Source organism: Pyrgilauda ruficollis, unplaced genomic scaffold (assembly GCF_017590135.1).
Source record: "Pyrgilauda ruficollis isolate IOZ18807 unplaced genomic scaffold, ASM1759013v1 scaffold126, whole genome shotgun sequence".
NCBI classification, from domain to species: domain Eukaryota; kingdom Metazoa; phylum Chordata; class Aves; order Passeriformes; family Passeridae; genus Pyrgilauda; species Pyrgilauda ruficollis.
In genome coordinates this window covers 1,052,445-1,066,227 of record NW_024510988.1, presented here as the reverse complement: position 1 = coordinate 1,066,227, position 13,783 = coordinate 1,052,445, and the positions used below count along the sequence as shown (strand labels likewise).

The window sequence follows — 13,783 nt, the reverse complement described above, 5'->3', positions numbered from 1 at the left end:
CCCGCCCGCCCGCTCCCCTTTGTGCGGCAGCCCCGCTCCGCGCTCCGCTCCGCTCCCCCGGCACCGCCCGGAGCCGCGGGGCCAGCCCGGCTCTGCCCGGCTCCGCCCGGCCAGCTCAGGTGGGTCCGGCCGCCCAGGGGTCTCGGGGGGCCGGTGGGGAGGAAGGGAGAGAACGGGGGGCTCGCTCGGGGGGTCGGGGTGCGCCCGGCAGCGCGCGGCTGGGGGTGCCCGCTCGGGGCTGCGTGCCCCGGTAGCGGGGTGCGGTACCGAGCCCCGGCCCGCTGCCACCGGCGAGGCGGCCGCGACCCCGCCCCGCTGCCCCGGGGCATCGCCCCTCGCCCCGACCCGCCCGCATCCCGGCCCCGGCGGCTGCCATGGCAACGGCGGGTACCGCGGTTTCCCTCATCCCACCGTTGCCTGGTTACCAGCCCCCCGTGCTGGGGAGGATGCCCCGGCGGACCCCACCCGAGACCCCCGCGGGGAGAGCACGGGCGGTGCTCGGCAGGCTGGCAGGGATGTGCGGAGCGGGGGGATCCCGGGGAGCCGGGGGGATCCCGGGGTGCCGGGGGGATCCCGGGGAGCCGGGGGGATCCCGCTCTCGCAGCCCTTGGCAGCGCTCGGGCTCCTGTTGTTCAATGTTGTAGTAACACCGTGCGTAAACAGCCGAGCGCCTCATCCCGGGAAGGCGTACGGAGGAAGGGAAGAGCGTGTCTCTCCGGGTGTGTAATTAATGCTTCCAAAGAAACGGGTTTTGGAGTCCATGTGGTGGAACTTGGATCTTGCAGGGATATTTCTGTGGGAGGGAAAGTGACAGGTGGTTTGTGTGGATGTGAATAAGCAGCGTGAAGGAGCAGCCTCTCGGGGAAAGCCGTGTGTGGAATAGAATGGAGCACCCATTTTGGCAAGCCCGCAGCGCTCCAAGATGCTGGTGGGTCTCGTTGGGATTTTCAGTCCCGCTGGGTGGTTTTGCTCCCAGTTTGAAACAAAGACAAACCCGGAGAATCCCTGCTCATGCACAACTGGACCATTTTTCCTGGGCGGAGTGAAGTGGAGAGCTGCCAGCATGAAGTGCCATGGCTGCCAAACCAGGCCACCTGTTAGAGCGTGTTTGGAACCTGCTGGAGGATATCCTGTGAGTCTACACCTTCCTCCCATCAGCCTCATGGCTCACGCTCACCTGGAAATTTTATCTGCTTTGTCTCAACCTTCTCATTCAGGTAAAACACGGCAGGGAGCCACGGCTGTGCTGGGTGTGGAGGGCACTCCCTGGCACAGCAAACCAGCAGCTCTGTGTCCAGCTGCTCCCCCGTGTTTGCCTTGCAGGCTGTTTGTGTGTTTGCAAGGTGTAACGAGGCTGCTGAGCTCTGCAGCTGTTGTGTCCCTGAGCATGGAGAGGGCACCGTTGGCACTGGCAGCATGGAGGTGTCCTGTCCTGTCCTGTCCCAGCCAGGGGCAGTGCCACCTGCCATCGCTCTGTGCCTGGGGCAGTGTTGGGGACAGCAGCCATGCTGCTGGGCACTGCTGCCTGCCCTGTGCTCACGGTGGTCGTGGCTGATGGTGACAGCAGAGGAGAGAAGGGAGAAAATGTCCGCTCTGATGTGCTGCAGAGCAGGCTCTGCTGTGGAGCCCAGCACGCTCAGGAGCCTCAAAGAGCTCCTTGCACGCTGCTCTGCCAGGGTGTTCTGAAGGTCTGGGGCACTCTCACCACCAGGACCCTCCAGGGAACCCCTCCTTTGTCTCACCTGTGGGATTCTCGTGGCTGATGCCCCTGCACAGCTGGGCTCATTCAGCTGCTGTGTGGCCAAACAAGAGTGTGGTGGGTCCAGGCAGGTGCACAGTCAGGTTTACAGCCCTTGGTTATCTGTTAATCAAATAAGGAGGGATCAGGAGCAGCAGACTCCTGTGGGAGGTGATGTTTGGTACCTGCTGGAGCCCAGGCTGGGTTCCCTGGCCAGGCAGGGTTCTCACTGGAGGTTTGCCCCAGTGAAGGATTGGCCTTGCTGCCTCATTGGGGTGTCACCGGGGGCTGGGGACTGTGCTGAGCCACACATGGCCAGGCAGTCTTGGCTGAGGCTCCTCAGTGGTTTAGGATCAGTTCCATGAGGCTGAAAGAAGCCCTGTAGGAGGCAAGGGGAGTTCTGGGGTACAGGTGAGGGATGGTGCATTCAGAGACTCCCCAAGCCAGCAGAAGAGACAATTAGACTGCAGTAAAGCGTGTCTCCCATCCAGTCAGCCTCTGAATCAGCACCAGATTTGGGAAGGGCCATCCAGACCAGAATGGCGAGGGCTGCAAATCTCCTCTCCTCTCTCATTTAGAAGCACGAGGCACAACAACAGGCACATTAATAGCCAGATTGATGCTGACGTGAAATGGCAGAAGAGCACATCTATGCAGAGCTGGAAATGTCCATTCACACATGCACGCTCTCAAATGCCCCGGGCAACGGAGCGCTGCTGTCACGGTCTGGGGGGCTTTGCAAAGAAACCAGAGATTTTAACTAGGTCTGATCTTCGGGAGATGCCCTGAGGACTCCTGACGGAAGGCGGAGGCTGCCCGGAATTGCGCTGTGATGGCTGAGACTTGACAGGGCAGAGCAATGCAAAACAATGAAAAGGAAAAGGGGGCTTGGAGATCCAACGGCGTTACAAATTCACCTGCCTTGCTCTGGCAGGGTTTGCTGCCCTGCAGAGAGCTGAGACTGGGTCTGCCTGCCCGGATTTGCCTGCTCCTCTCCCTCACCCAGGCTCCACGCACACACACACACATCACCAAGCCGGTGGGAATGGGCAAGGAGGGATCATCCAGGAGGAAGAGGCTGAGGAGGAGCCGTGGCTGTGCTCGGCATGGAGGGAGTGGTGGCTGTGCGCGTGGCAGGGCGGCGGCAGGGCCGTGAATCATCCGTGGGTGTGGGTGACTCCCAGCTCCTGCTGCCAGGGTGTCACCCTGCCCTGTCACCCGGCCTTGTTGGTGTCACTGCTGGCTGCTCTGGGCAGGGGGAACTGACCCTCACCGTGGGGCAGGTCCAGCCCTGGCTGGGTTAATCCCCCAGCCCACTCTCATCCACATCCTCCCAGAGAACATCCTCCCACGTACTTCCTCGCTCTGTGTGGCTGCTTCCTCCCCCCTGAGCCTCTCACAAATTCCTGCTGCCTCCTCCGACCACCGGCTCTTCTGTGGGGGTAGGGATGGTGGGAAGAGATCTGGTATCCCTCAAACAGCAGCAGGTTGAGCTGGGATGAGAGGGAAGGCGAGTTCTGGACGCTGCTGCTGGGCTCCTGGGCTGCTCCGCCTCTCTCCGTGTTCCACCGGATCTCGCAGTTTTAACAGGAAACCCCCATGTTTTGGTTGAGTCACAGGCATTCCACTGCCCGTGGTGACTCCAAACTTTGTGTCACCAATGGGGAGAAAACAAGGAAAGATCTGGGCTGTGGGACGTGGCAGCTGCTGTTTTCCTCTCCTTTCCTGTGCCAAGGCACAGCTGGAGTCAGCAGGAGGGAAGGCAGGAGCGGGGAGAGCGGCAAACCCACGGCAGTGCTCGCTCTTCTCACTTTATTTCAGCTTCAGGAAGAAGTGGGTGGGCCAGCTTGGAGCAACCCAAAAAACCTGTGGCTCTTTGCAAGGCATATGCTCCCTTGGAGGAGAGCTGGGCTCGTTTGCGCTGCGGAGCGCCGTGTTTGCCTTTGGAGCAGGGACACTGCCAACCCTGGCGCTTCACTCGTGCAGAGATAAGTCTGAGCGCAGGCAAGTGTGTGAATTCTAGGAACTGAGATGGAAAAACAAAGAACATATGTGTGCTGCGCGCTTGGCTCGGCCCAGCAGCGAACTCTGCCGCGCTACGTGCGAGAAGCCAAACTCCGAGCAAGGGCTTGGAGGGGGTGTGTGTGGCTGGGCAGGGCCCAGTGCCACGTGGAGGGGCTCAGGGCAGGAAATAACGCAAGATTCCCCGAGTGTGTTCTTCAGGGAGTGATCCAGTAGCGGGCAAATAGCAGCAGAACAGTAAAAATCTGATGAATGATTTGTTTTAGGATGTGGGAGCCAATTAATATTGATCACAGCACCAGACCGTGAGCTGGGTCACAGCCCCTGTGCACACACAGAGCCCACGGAGGGGTAAAGTGACTGATTTTGCAGCTTCCAACGTGAGAGAAAGGACATGTGCAGCTCGAAGTGACTGTGTCACCAGCTGTGGCTTCTTTGTGTGTGTTTCTAAGACCTGGTAATTACCCGAAATCTGCATCTCAGCAAACGAGGGGGTTTGTCTGGGAGCGCTCCCGCGCAGCCCTGTGCTGCACAATGGCCCAGCAGCTGCAGCAGAGGGGGATGAAACCCTCCAGTGTTCGGGTAAACACTTCGCCTTCGGAATGGCAAATCGTGGCAGGGGAGGGAGGGAGGGATGGGAGTGACCCTGGGATGCGCTGGCTGTGATGAGCAAGGCGGGTTCTGGGAGGGTCGCTGGGGCCGGCGCTGCCGCTGTGGGTGCAGTGGGAAGTGCCCGGCTCTGGTGGGCATTGCTGACCTGCTCCGTGCCAGTCCTGCAGCTCAAACTGCGAGAAGGGGCCGCGGCAGGGTCTGGGGCACCTCGGGGCAGCGGGGCTGGGCTGGGCTGGAGGTCGCAGCGGAATCAGGTCAGGCTCTGCAGCGGCTGAAGAGCGGCACTCTGCCGGGCTCTGCATCGTCAGCGAGCTGAATTCCTGCTGTGTCGAGGGCCCCTTCCTTATCGGCACTAATCCAGCGCAGCAGCTGCAGCAGCTCCGTAGCACTCGGCGCTCCCGATAACCTCCCTTGCGCTCCCGAGGCAGCAGCGAGCCCTCCGGACCATGTATGGGCACCCAGCCCGGCGCCGGGGCACGGGGTGACCGCCTGGCACCGCTGACAGCAGCAGGCAGAGCCCCGGGCGGCTGCGGGGACACGGAGGCAGCGGCCAGCCTGCCACCGCCCCGCTCCGAGGGGCCGCATCAGCCCAGCCCTCTCCTGCTGGCACCGGCTGTCCCCCGCGCAGAAGCGGGTGTGCAGTGCCCCGTGCCAGCGGGCAGGACGGGGAGCAGCTCCCCCCTGTCCCCTGGCTGTCCCCCGGCAGCTGGAGGAGGGATGCTGGCAGCAGGCTGTGGGTAGCGATGCCCTCCCTGGGCAGAGCAGCGCTGCCGGGTCGCTCCCATCCCAAATACAGCTGGGGACGTGTCCCCCTGCCCGAGCTGGCACGGGGTGTCACAGCCCGGCCACAGCGTCCTCACAGCCGGGGAGAAAGGTCCGTGCTCCGGCCGGGTGTCCCCAGTGAAGGGACAGGGACAGGCTCCCGTGGGAGGGGACACCGAGATTATTTATGGCCTCTCCTTGCTGCTGCAGGGAGCCCGGAGGGCAAGTGTGTCTTTGAGCTCGGTCCCACCAGGGCCGCTGGCCTCATTGCGGGAGTGTAATTGCTATGCTAATTGGGACAAATCATCATCGGGGGCCGGGTCGGGGGCTGATGGCCGGGTGCTGTGCTGAGAGGAGCCCTGGGATGCTCAAAACCAATGAAGTTTTAAGAGCAGATGTAGGAAGAGCAAAGTAAAATTGTTCTTCTTGCCTCTTCTTCCGTGGTGTCTCTTAAATCTTCTTGAGAAAGTTTTTAATTGAAAAGAAAAACACATTAAAAAATAATCCCAAGTGCGAGTGGAGTCTGTCCCAGTTTAGGAGGCTGGAAATATTCAGCAAACTGGTTAAGTTATGCCAACTTCTCCCAAAGACAGCGGGATTTAGTCTTGAGTGTTTTAGCAAACTAGGGTAACTGTAAATCCAGCCTATTTTCTTTGTTATTTGTGTCTCTGTGGAGGTTTAGGTTGAATATTAGGAAAAGGCTCTTCCCCCAGAGGATGCTGGGCACTGCCCAGGCTCCCCAGGGAATGGGCACGGCCCCGAGGCTGCCAGAGCTCCAGGAGGGTTTGAACAGCACTGCCAGGGATGCCCAGGGTGGGATTTTGGGGTGTTGGCCCCATTGCCTGCAGAGCAAACTTGAGACTGCACTGAGATTTATGCCAGGTGGAGATGGTGGAAAATACATCACAGAAAAATCTGTCTGGCTGCTCAACCCCTTCCCTTCCTGCCTTTGAACTGCTGGGCTGGGCGCAGCCATGGCACCAGGCACCCTGGCTGTTTCCTAGGACCAGCCTGGCTCTCCCCATGCCATGGGGCTGTCTGCAGCTCCCCCGTGCTCCCTGGCCTTGTCCCAGTGGCCTCCTGAGGTCTCTGGTGCTGACGCCCTCTTGTCCCCTCTCTCGCAGCAGCCATGGAGGCAGCGCTCATCTTCCTGTGCTCCCTGCTGGTGCCAGCGGCCGTGGCAGACGGTAGGTGCCACACACACCTCAGGAACTGCTGGGGGACCGCGGGGAACAGCCTCCACAGGGGTCCAAGGGGGCTGGAGTGGGGCTGGGACAGCAGCCGTGAGAGCCCAGAGCCCCAGAGTTTGTGGGGAGCTGGCAGGGCTCAGCCAGGGGCTCACTCAGCTCACACCCCCTTGTCTGCTCCTTTCCAGTGGCCACGCAGGAGAAGGAGGAGGAGGATCCCTTTAACTATGGTGAGTGAGCATGGCTGAGCCTGGGGGTGGCTGTGGGGGTGCCACGGGCAGCAAAGAGCCGTCCCCTCCCTGAAGCCAGCAGCAATGAGCCCTGTGTGTCCCCCTCCCAGATTACCAGAGCCTGAGGATCGGGGGGCTGGTGTTCGCCGTGGTCCTGTTCACCGTGGGCATTCTCCTCATCCTCAGTAAGTCAGGGGGGAGGTGGGGGGTGCTGGGCTGGCAGGTGGGCAGCAGGGGCTGTTCCCGTGGTGGGAAAGGCCTCATCCCATTCCCCCTTGGGCCACGCTCACAGAGCTTCTCTCCCCTTGCAGGCAGGAGGTGCAGGTGCAGTTTCAAGCAGAAGCCCAGGTGAGTGAGGGCAGCCTGGTGGGGAACACCTCCCTTGGAAAGCCCCTCTGCTCCCTTTGATCCTCCCAGGGTCCTTCTCACAGCTGAGGGGCAGAGGGGCTGCACTCTCTGGGTGTCCCTTTGGGCTGCCCAAAACTGGGGGAGCAGCTCTGCCTGCTCCCAGTGCACCTTCCTGGCCACCCCAGCCCCTGATGAGGCACAGGTCCTACCCCTGATGGGCACAGATCCCAGCCCCCAATGTGGCACAGATCCTACCCCTGATGGGGCACAGGGCCCAGCCCCTGATGGGGCACAGATCCTACCCCTGATGGGCACAGATCCCAGCCCCCAATGTGGCACAGATCCTACCCCTGATGGGGCACAGATCCTACCCCTGATGGGCACAGATCCTATCCCTGATGGGGCACAGATCCCAGCCCTAGCACAGATCCCAGCCCTGATGGGCACAGGACCCAGTCCCTGATGGGCACAGGTCCCAGCCCTGATGGGGCACAGATCCCAGCCCCAGCACAGATCCCAGCCCTGATGGGCACAGATCCCACCCCTGATGGGCACAGGTCCCAGCCCCAGCACAGGTCCCAGCCCCAGCCCAGGTCCCAGCTGCCCTCACCGTGCTCCTCTCCTTGCAGGGCTCCAGGGGAGGAGGAGGCTCAGGCAGAGAACCTGATCACCTCGAATGGTAAGGTCCCTGTCCTGTGGTCACTGTGCCACCTCCCCGTGTCACAGCCCCCTCCCTGCTGGGCAGGCACCACAAACCCCTCTGCTCTTCCCTTTGCAGCAACGGCAGCACAGAAGGCAGAGAACTGAGCAGGAGCCAATGCTGTGAGTCCAGGCCAGGCTGGGTGGGGACATCAGCGTGGGAGGGACAGCTGGGGCTGCCTGTGGGGTGACTGTGGGGCTCTGAGCAGACCAGTGGGACCGGGCAGCTCTGCATGCCTGGGATGGGGTGGGGGCGAGCACTGGTGGGGTCCACAGCAAGGAAACTCAGTGCTGGGAGTGTCCACAGGCAGGAAAAGGAAGCATCTGTCCGGACTTTCCCTTGTGTTACACTTCCTTTTCTGCTGCTCCTCCACCCCTGAGTGGTTTTGGTTTTAGGCTGTTCAGAAAGCTGGGTGGGAACTCCTCAGGGTGTCTCACTCTGAGCTCCCCAACCCCCTGGGCTGTGTCCTGCTGTGGAGAGGGGGAAGGCTGGAGCCCATGCTGGGAATTTGTGCTGGGGGTACAACCCCAGCGTGGGGAAAGCCTGACCCACAGCTGTGGTTGTGTTCAAGGGTCTCAGAACGAGGGAAGAGATGAGAATCTTGACTCCATGTTTCAGAAGGTTGATTTATTATATTGTGATATGATATTATAATGCTATATGAAAACTATACCAAAAAGAATAGTGTGAAAGGATCCATCAGAAGGCTGGAAAGGAATAGAAAGGAATGATAATAAAATCTTGAGACTGCTCACAGCCTCGACACAGGTGGCTGTCATTGGTCACCAAGTAAAAACAATTTCACATGCTGGGTAAACAATTCTCCAAATCACATCCTAAAGCAGCAAAACATGGAAAAGCTGAAGCTTCCCAGCTTCTCAGGAGAAAAGACCCTGACAAAGGGATTTTTCATAAAATACGTCTGTGACCCACTGATATGTCTGTGACCCACTGCTCTGCCTCCCACGCAGAGCCAGAGACCCGAGGAGGGACGCCCGGAGCGCAGATGCCCGCGGCCTGCGAGGAAACTGAACTCCCAGCAGCAGGAGCCTCTCAGGAGACGCGGAGCTGCCGTGCCCGTGTCCCCTCTGTGCCCCAGCAGCGGGTCTCTGTCTGCCAACCCCACTAAACCCTGCTCAGCGTCCTCTCTGCCTCCCGCCGTGTGTAGCGTTGCTGTGAGATGATCACCACCTCTAGGGCTAGTTGTTGCTGGTGTTGTAATCGTGACTTTCTCCTCACCCTTCTCGTGCTGTGCGTGTGATTCGGGCTCTGCAGGACTGGCAGGCTGCTGCCCTTCGGGGTGCCCTCCACGCCTGGGGACAGGGAGCGTGGGCTGTGGGGCAGGGAGCCCCGTTCCCTGCCCAGTGCCAGCAGCACAGCCCCCCTGGCTCTGGGCAGGGCTTGGGGACCTGCAGTGCCCTGGGGACCTGCCCAACCATTTCAGGGCCACCCGTCCCCATTTCAGCAATAACCCCCTGCATGCCCCCAGCCTAAAAACAGCCATGGCGGGGGGTGAGTCAGGCAGGGACATCCCATGGCTCAGCCCTCCTGGCTGGGGTCGCTGGGGTGCTGGATTCAAGGCTGAAGGGAGCTCTCCTGCCTCTCCTGCTTGGCACTCCCCATTTCTGTCCCTGGTCAGAGCTGTGGCACGCTGCTTTAAGTGTGAGGCAAGGCCCTGGTGGCAGAGAAGGCCGTGAGGTCCCCAGCACGGTGACACTGTGGATGAGGGCAGCAGCACAGCAGTGACCTCACTAACCAGCACAAACCAGCTCCTGCCCGCGAGCCAGAGCTGGGTGGGTGACACAGTCTGAGGGCTAAAGAGAAACAGAGATCCTGTCTGTGCTTGTTCTGGCACGGAAGGGGCACTGGCATCTCCTCCTGGTGCTCCTGCCCCTGCTGGTGCCTTGTCACCTCCTGTGCCACCCATGTCAGTGCTGTGTGTTGTCCCGTGGTGGTTCTGTGTCACCCCCAGTGCCAGATGTCCCCTGTCCCCGTGGAGCAGCAGTGAGTGGCACTGAGTGATTCTCGGGGCTTTTGCACACCTGAGCTTGCACTGTGACAATGTGCTGAGCCCAGAGGTCATTGTCACCCTGTGTCCCCTCATGGGTCAGAGGCAAACCTGTGATTTTTGGCTCTTCCTTAAGTCGATGGGCAGGTAAAACCTCAGCTGGGGCTGGGAGCTGCCAGCTTGGGTGGGGGCAGCAGTGGGGGGTCCCCAAGGCTTCGCTGAAACCCCTCAGGGTGCCACCCCCACGCCAGGAAGGGGGTCTTGTCCCCCAGGATGGTTTTGGGAGGAGTTTCTGCTGTGTCCATCCCACTGTGGTGGCCCTGCCCCAGCGTGGTCTGTGTCCCTGCATGCTTGGCATCACTTGGTGGCACCGGGCAGCTCTGTCCCATCTGTGCCAGGCAGAGGGACCGTGTGTCTCGTGTTGTGTCCCTTCCCTCCGTCCTGGCTGTTGCAGAGAGCTCCCGGGCAGAGCAGACCCCAGGCTGGCCCCCGAGTGTCACGGTGTGTGTCCCGGTGCTGTCCCTAGTGTGCCGTCGGTGTTACCACGAAACAAAGAGCTCCCTGTGGTGTGTAAAATGGCCAAACCCTGACTGTTGTAAAATAAACTGAGCTATTGTGTCTCCTTTTAAATAGGCGAGTGTGCTGCTGTGCTGGAGGGCTGGTGTGCTCTGTGCTGTGACCTAAGGGGAAAGAATAAAATATCGTTTCTATCGGTGCCTGCCTGCCTTGTCTCGAGGGCCGTGGCGTTCCCAGGGCAGCCTGGCAGCTTCCCACGCCGTCCCATTGTGGCCCGCCTGGGTCAGGGGAGCAGGGGCAGCGCCCTGGGCAGCACAGCCGGGCTTTGTGCCCCTGACCCCCCTCCTGCTCCCCTCTGCAGCTCAGCAAGAGCCAGAGCTCGTGGGAAGGGAGCGCGGGGGCGCGGACACTTTTGTCCCTGGGCTTTTTGGGAGCCGCGGTGTCGGGCCGCTGGCGCGCCGCTCCGGCGGATGCTGAGCGCTGCCAGGGCACGGTGACAGCGGTGACAGCAGAGCCTCTGTGACGGCCCCACCTGGGGCAGCACCCTCCTGGGGCTTGGCTGCACCCCGTGGCAGCGGGGCCGGGCTGCCGAGGGCTCCGGGTGTCGGCGCTCGCCAGCCCTGCCAAGGGGAGCGTCCCTCGGGGCCGGCTCCCCCCCGGCCACCCCGCTTAATCGGCTTGTGCGCGTGACTCCGCTCGCTGATGGCGAGATTAGAGCAAACTGGATTGCACAGCCCTCCTGGCAGCCGGCCACGCCGGGCCCGGGACTGGCACCGCCCGCGGAGGGCACGGCATCCCGGTGCCCACCGCCGGCAGGGATGCACCACGGCCATCGCGGTGCTGCGGGGCCCGGGGATGGCACGGAGCTGGCACGGAGGTGCTGAGCTCCGGCACACCCTCGGTGCCAGGCTGGGAGGACGGGCCGTGCTGCCCGCTGCTCTCCGGCCAAAGGCGGTCGCAGCCTGTATTTGAGCCCATCCCCGGCTCGTCACCGCGGCGGGAGGTGAAGCCCAGCAGGGCTGACAATGGGAACGGGAGGGAGGGCCGGGACAAGGACGCGCAGCTCGGGGTGCCCAGCCCTCCCCAGCGGCTGGCACGGTGGGTGCTGCCCCTGCCCTTCCCTCCCCTCCCTCTTTCCCAAAGGCGGGCGGGAGCCCTGTGCCTCCCCTCGTGACTGCGATAAACATTACACCGAGGCCATTAATGTTTAATGAGGTTTGTCTCCCAATTAATGCGCGTTCCCGTGGGTGCCCACTCGCAGAGCGAGGCGCCCGCCGGAGCCGGACACGCCGAGACCATGGGTGACGGTAAGGACAGCCACCCCCGCGGGGACACCTCCTGCGAGGAGCAGCGCCGGTCCCTCCCGCCGCGGGGGAAGCTCTCGATGAGGATTTGGGGTGGGCAGATGTGGGGTTGGACCCTCAGAGCTCCACAGCCCCGTGGCACAGCTGGTGTTTGGCTTCTCCTGGGGGTGATTTCTCTTTCCAAGCTGCTCCCGGCAGAGGGCTGAGCACTCAGGTAAGGCGGCTGGAGCGGTGACACGGTGACGAGCTCGGTGACACGGAGGGGGGTTGTTGGGGTGCATCTAGTGCGAGGTGTGAGCCTCGGGGGTCGTTCAGTCTGTGCTCTGAGGGGACAGAGCCCCTGCTGGAGTCCTGCAGGCAGTGCCACCTCCCGAGGGCAGTGGGGCTGCATCCCTGCCTGCAGCTGCAGCTGCGGCTCCAAGGCTCCCGAGCATCCTGCAGTGCAGCCTGCAAGTGCATCCCGTGAGTTTGCCCAGGATTTAAAGCTCCCGGGGTGAGACCCAGGAGTTTCCTGGCTCAGCTGCGTGCCAAGGAGGTCACAGCACTGCCACTTGCAGTCCTCAGTCCTGGTCTCTCCCACTCCACACCGTGAGGACGTGGCTCTCACTGGAGTTTTTCCTCTTTTCAGAGCAAGTGCCCGAGCAGGGCCAGGACAGGTTCAGCTACGGTGAGTGTGTGCCCGGGGGCTGCGGGCAGGGGGACGGGCAGCCCCCTGCCACTCTGCTGGCTCTGTGCTGCGGGCTCAGCCCCACGCTGGGGCTGCCCTGACACCTCCTGGCTCTCCTCCTCCCCAGACTATGACACCATCCGCAACGGGGGGCTGATCTTCGCCGTGGTGGCTTTTGTGATCGGGCTCCTCATCATCCTCAGTAAGTGCCTGGGTGGGCCGGGCACCCCTCGGCTCTGCTCCGTGCTCCACGCAGCCCCTCCTCTGGCCGGGAGGGGGCTGGGGGTCACCAACCCTGCCCCCACAGCACCAGGGGTGGGCACAGCCTGCCCTCGGGGCTGCCTGGGAACTTTCCATCCAGGCACGCTCCCAGCACAGGGCGAGTTGGGAGGGAGACCACGTAAATATTTTGTGTTTCCCTGCCAGCGCCCGGGCTTCAGAGGGAAGGTCATTCATTAAAAATAGCAGAGAAAACTCTGACATTTCCAGAGAGGGGAGCCAGCGCTCCCAGAGCCCTCGAACCTCGGCAGCTCCCAGGCTGACCCGATGCTAAGTGTGCAGGGCACCCTGTGGCCCTGCCTGGGCGTTCTGACTCCGCTTTGTGCAGGGTGGCCACGCTCACAGCTGCTGCAGGGATGCTGCCCACCAATTTTAGGGAGAAAACCATGGAAACCAGCAGCACTGGCAGTCATGGGGCAGCCTGAGCAGGAGCCTGTGGGCAGTGCCAGGACTGCAGGGGTGGGTGTGATGGGGTGGGGGGAGCTCGGCCTCACTCGCTCCTCTCGCCCCCAGGCCAGCGGTTCCACTGCGGAGGGAGGAAGAAGAGGAGGTGGGTATTGCACGGTTTTCATCTCTGCTGCCTGTCGCAGTCCTGCCATCTGGCAGGGCCAGGGTTCAGCCCGTGTTCCCCTCTCCCTCAGCCACGCTGCCCAGTGTAACACTTCTCCCTTTGCTTTTTGCTCCATAGGCAAGGGAACGAGGAGGAGCTGTAGGTGCAGGTAGGAGGCTGAAGGCTCCCTGCGCTGGCAGCGATGCTTTGGGGCACTCGTGCTTCAGGGGAGTACTCCTGGGGGGTCTGTCCAGGGAGGAGAGGGGCTGGGACACGCTGGCCATGCCTCCCTCCCTCTCTCCAGTTCCAGAGCTGCAATGCCACCATGGAAGCAGAGCTCCAGCCGAAGCCCAGCACTCCTGGCCAGTGGCCACCCCTCACCCCGCTCCACTGGATCCATTACCCCGCAAGGCCAGAAGGCAAATTACCCTCGTGCTTCCCCCTCTCTTAGACCCAGCGAGAGTTTCTTGGCTAATAAAGTTCAAGCTCCGAGAGGTTAAACTGCGTGCCCGAGGCGTTTGAATCGCCCACTCTCCTGGCCCGGCGCCAATCACTTTTCTGCCCCGCAGGCGCCTTCCACCGCAGACCCAGGAAAGTTCCCTCAGCCCGAGGCACGGGGCAGGCCCTGGCTTTGCTCCGGATGTTTCTCCTCACAGCTGCGGGTCCAGGATCCTGCGGCACCTGCCTTTCCCTTGGGATGCCCTGGCAGCAGCTGGAAGCGCTGAGGGGCTCTTTGTGCCCTCGTGTCCGGCTGCGATGGGGTTAATTCTCCCCTTGGCAGCCCTGGCGGTGCTGGGCTGTGTGGTGGGAGCTGGGAAGGTGTTGGGAGCACTCCCGTTCTGGTTCCTGCTGCTCCCACG

The 13,783-nt window shown here is 62.1% G+C and overlaps 2 protein-coding genes across 5 annotated transcripts; both read left to right on the top strand.

Annotated features, from left to right (window-relative positions):
* The first annotated feature begins 6 nt into the window (after window positions 1–6).
* On the top strand, window positions 7–10,317 carry FXYD6 (FXYD domain containing ion transport regulator 6). Of its 3 annotated transcripts, none has more exons than XM_041458124.1 (8): window positions 7–119; window positions 6,262–6,321; window positions 6,510–6,551; window positions 6,662–6,736; window positions 6,863–6,899; window positions 7,529–7,578; window positions 7,678–7,721; window positions 8,571–10,317. In XM_041458124.1, the coding sequence occupies exons 2-7, from the start codon at window positions 6,264–6,266 to the stop codon at window positions 7,704–7,706; spliced, it is 291 nt and encodes a 96-aa protein (XP_041314058.1). In that variant the 5' UTR covers window positions 7–119; window positions 6,262–6,263; the 3' UTR covers window positions 7,707–7,721; window positions 8,571–10,317. The 3 variants fall into 3 exon arrangements, with proteins under 3 accessions (XP_041314058.1, XP_041314059.1, XP_041314057.1); XM_041458125.1 differs by having other exon boundaries at window positions 10–119; window positions 6,259–6,321; window positions 8,577–10,317; XM_041458123.1 differs by having other exon boundaries at window positions 10–119; window positions 6,259–6,321.
* An 816-nt stretch (window positions 10,318–11,133) lies between these two features.
* On the top strand, window positions 11,134–13,424 carry FXYD2 (FXYD domain containing ion transport regulator 2). Of its 2 annotated transcripts, none has more exons than XM_041458127.1 (6): window positions 11,134–11,221; window positions 12,056–12,094; window positions 12,222–12,296; window positions 12,887–12,923; window positions 13,062–13,092; window positions 13,228–13,424. In XM_041458127.1, the coding sequence occupies exons 1-5, from the start codon at window positions 11,149–11,151 to the stop codon at window positions 13,084–13,086; spliced, it is 249 nt and encodes an 82-aa protein (XP_041314061.1). In that variant the 5' UTR covers window positions 11,134–11,148; the 3' UTR covers window positions 13,087–13,092; window positions 13,228–13,424. The 2 variants fall into 2 exon arrangements, with proteins under 2 accessions (XP_041314061.1, XP_041314060.1); XM_041458126.1 differs by lacking the exon at window positions 11,134–11,221 and adding an exon at window positions 11,319–11,430.
* The last annotated feature ends 359 nt before the right edge of the window (window positions 13,425–13,783 follow it).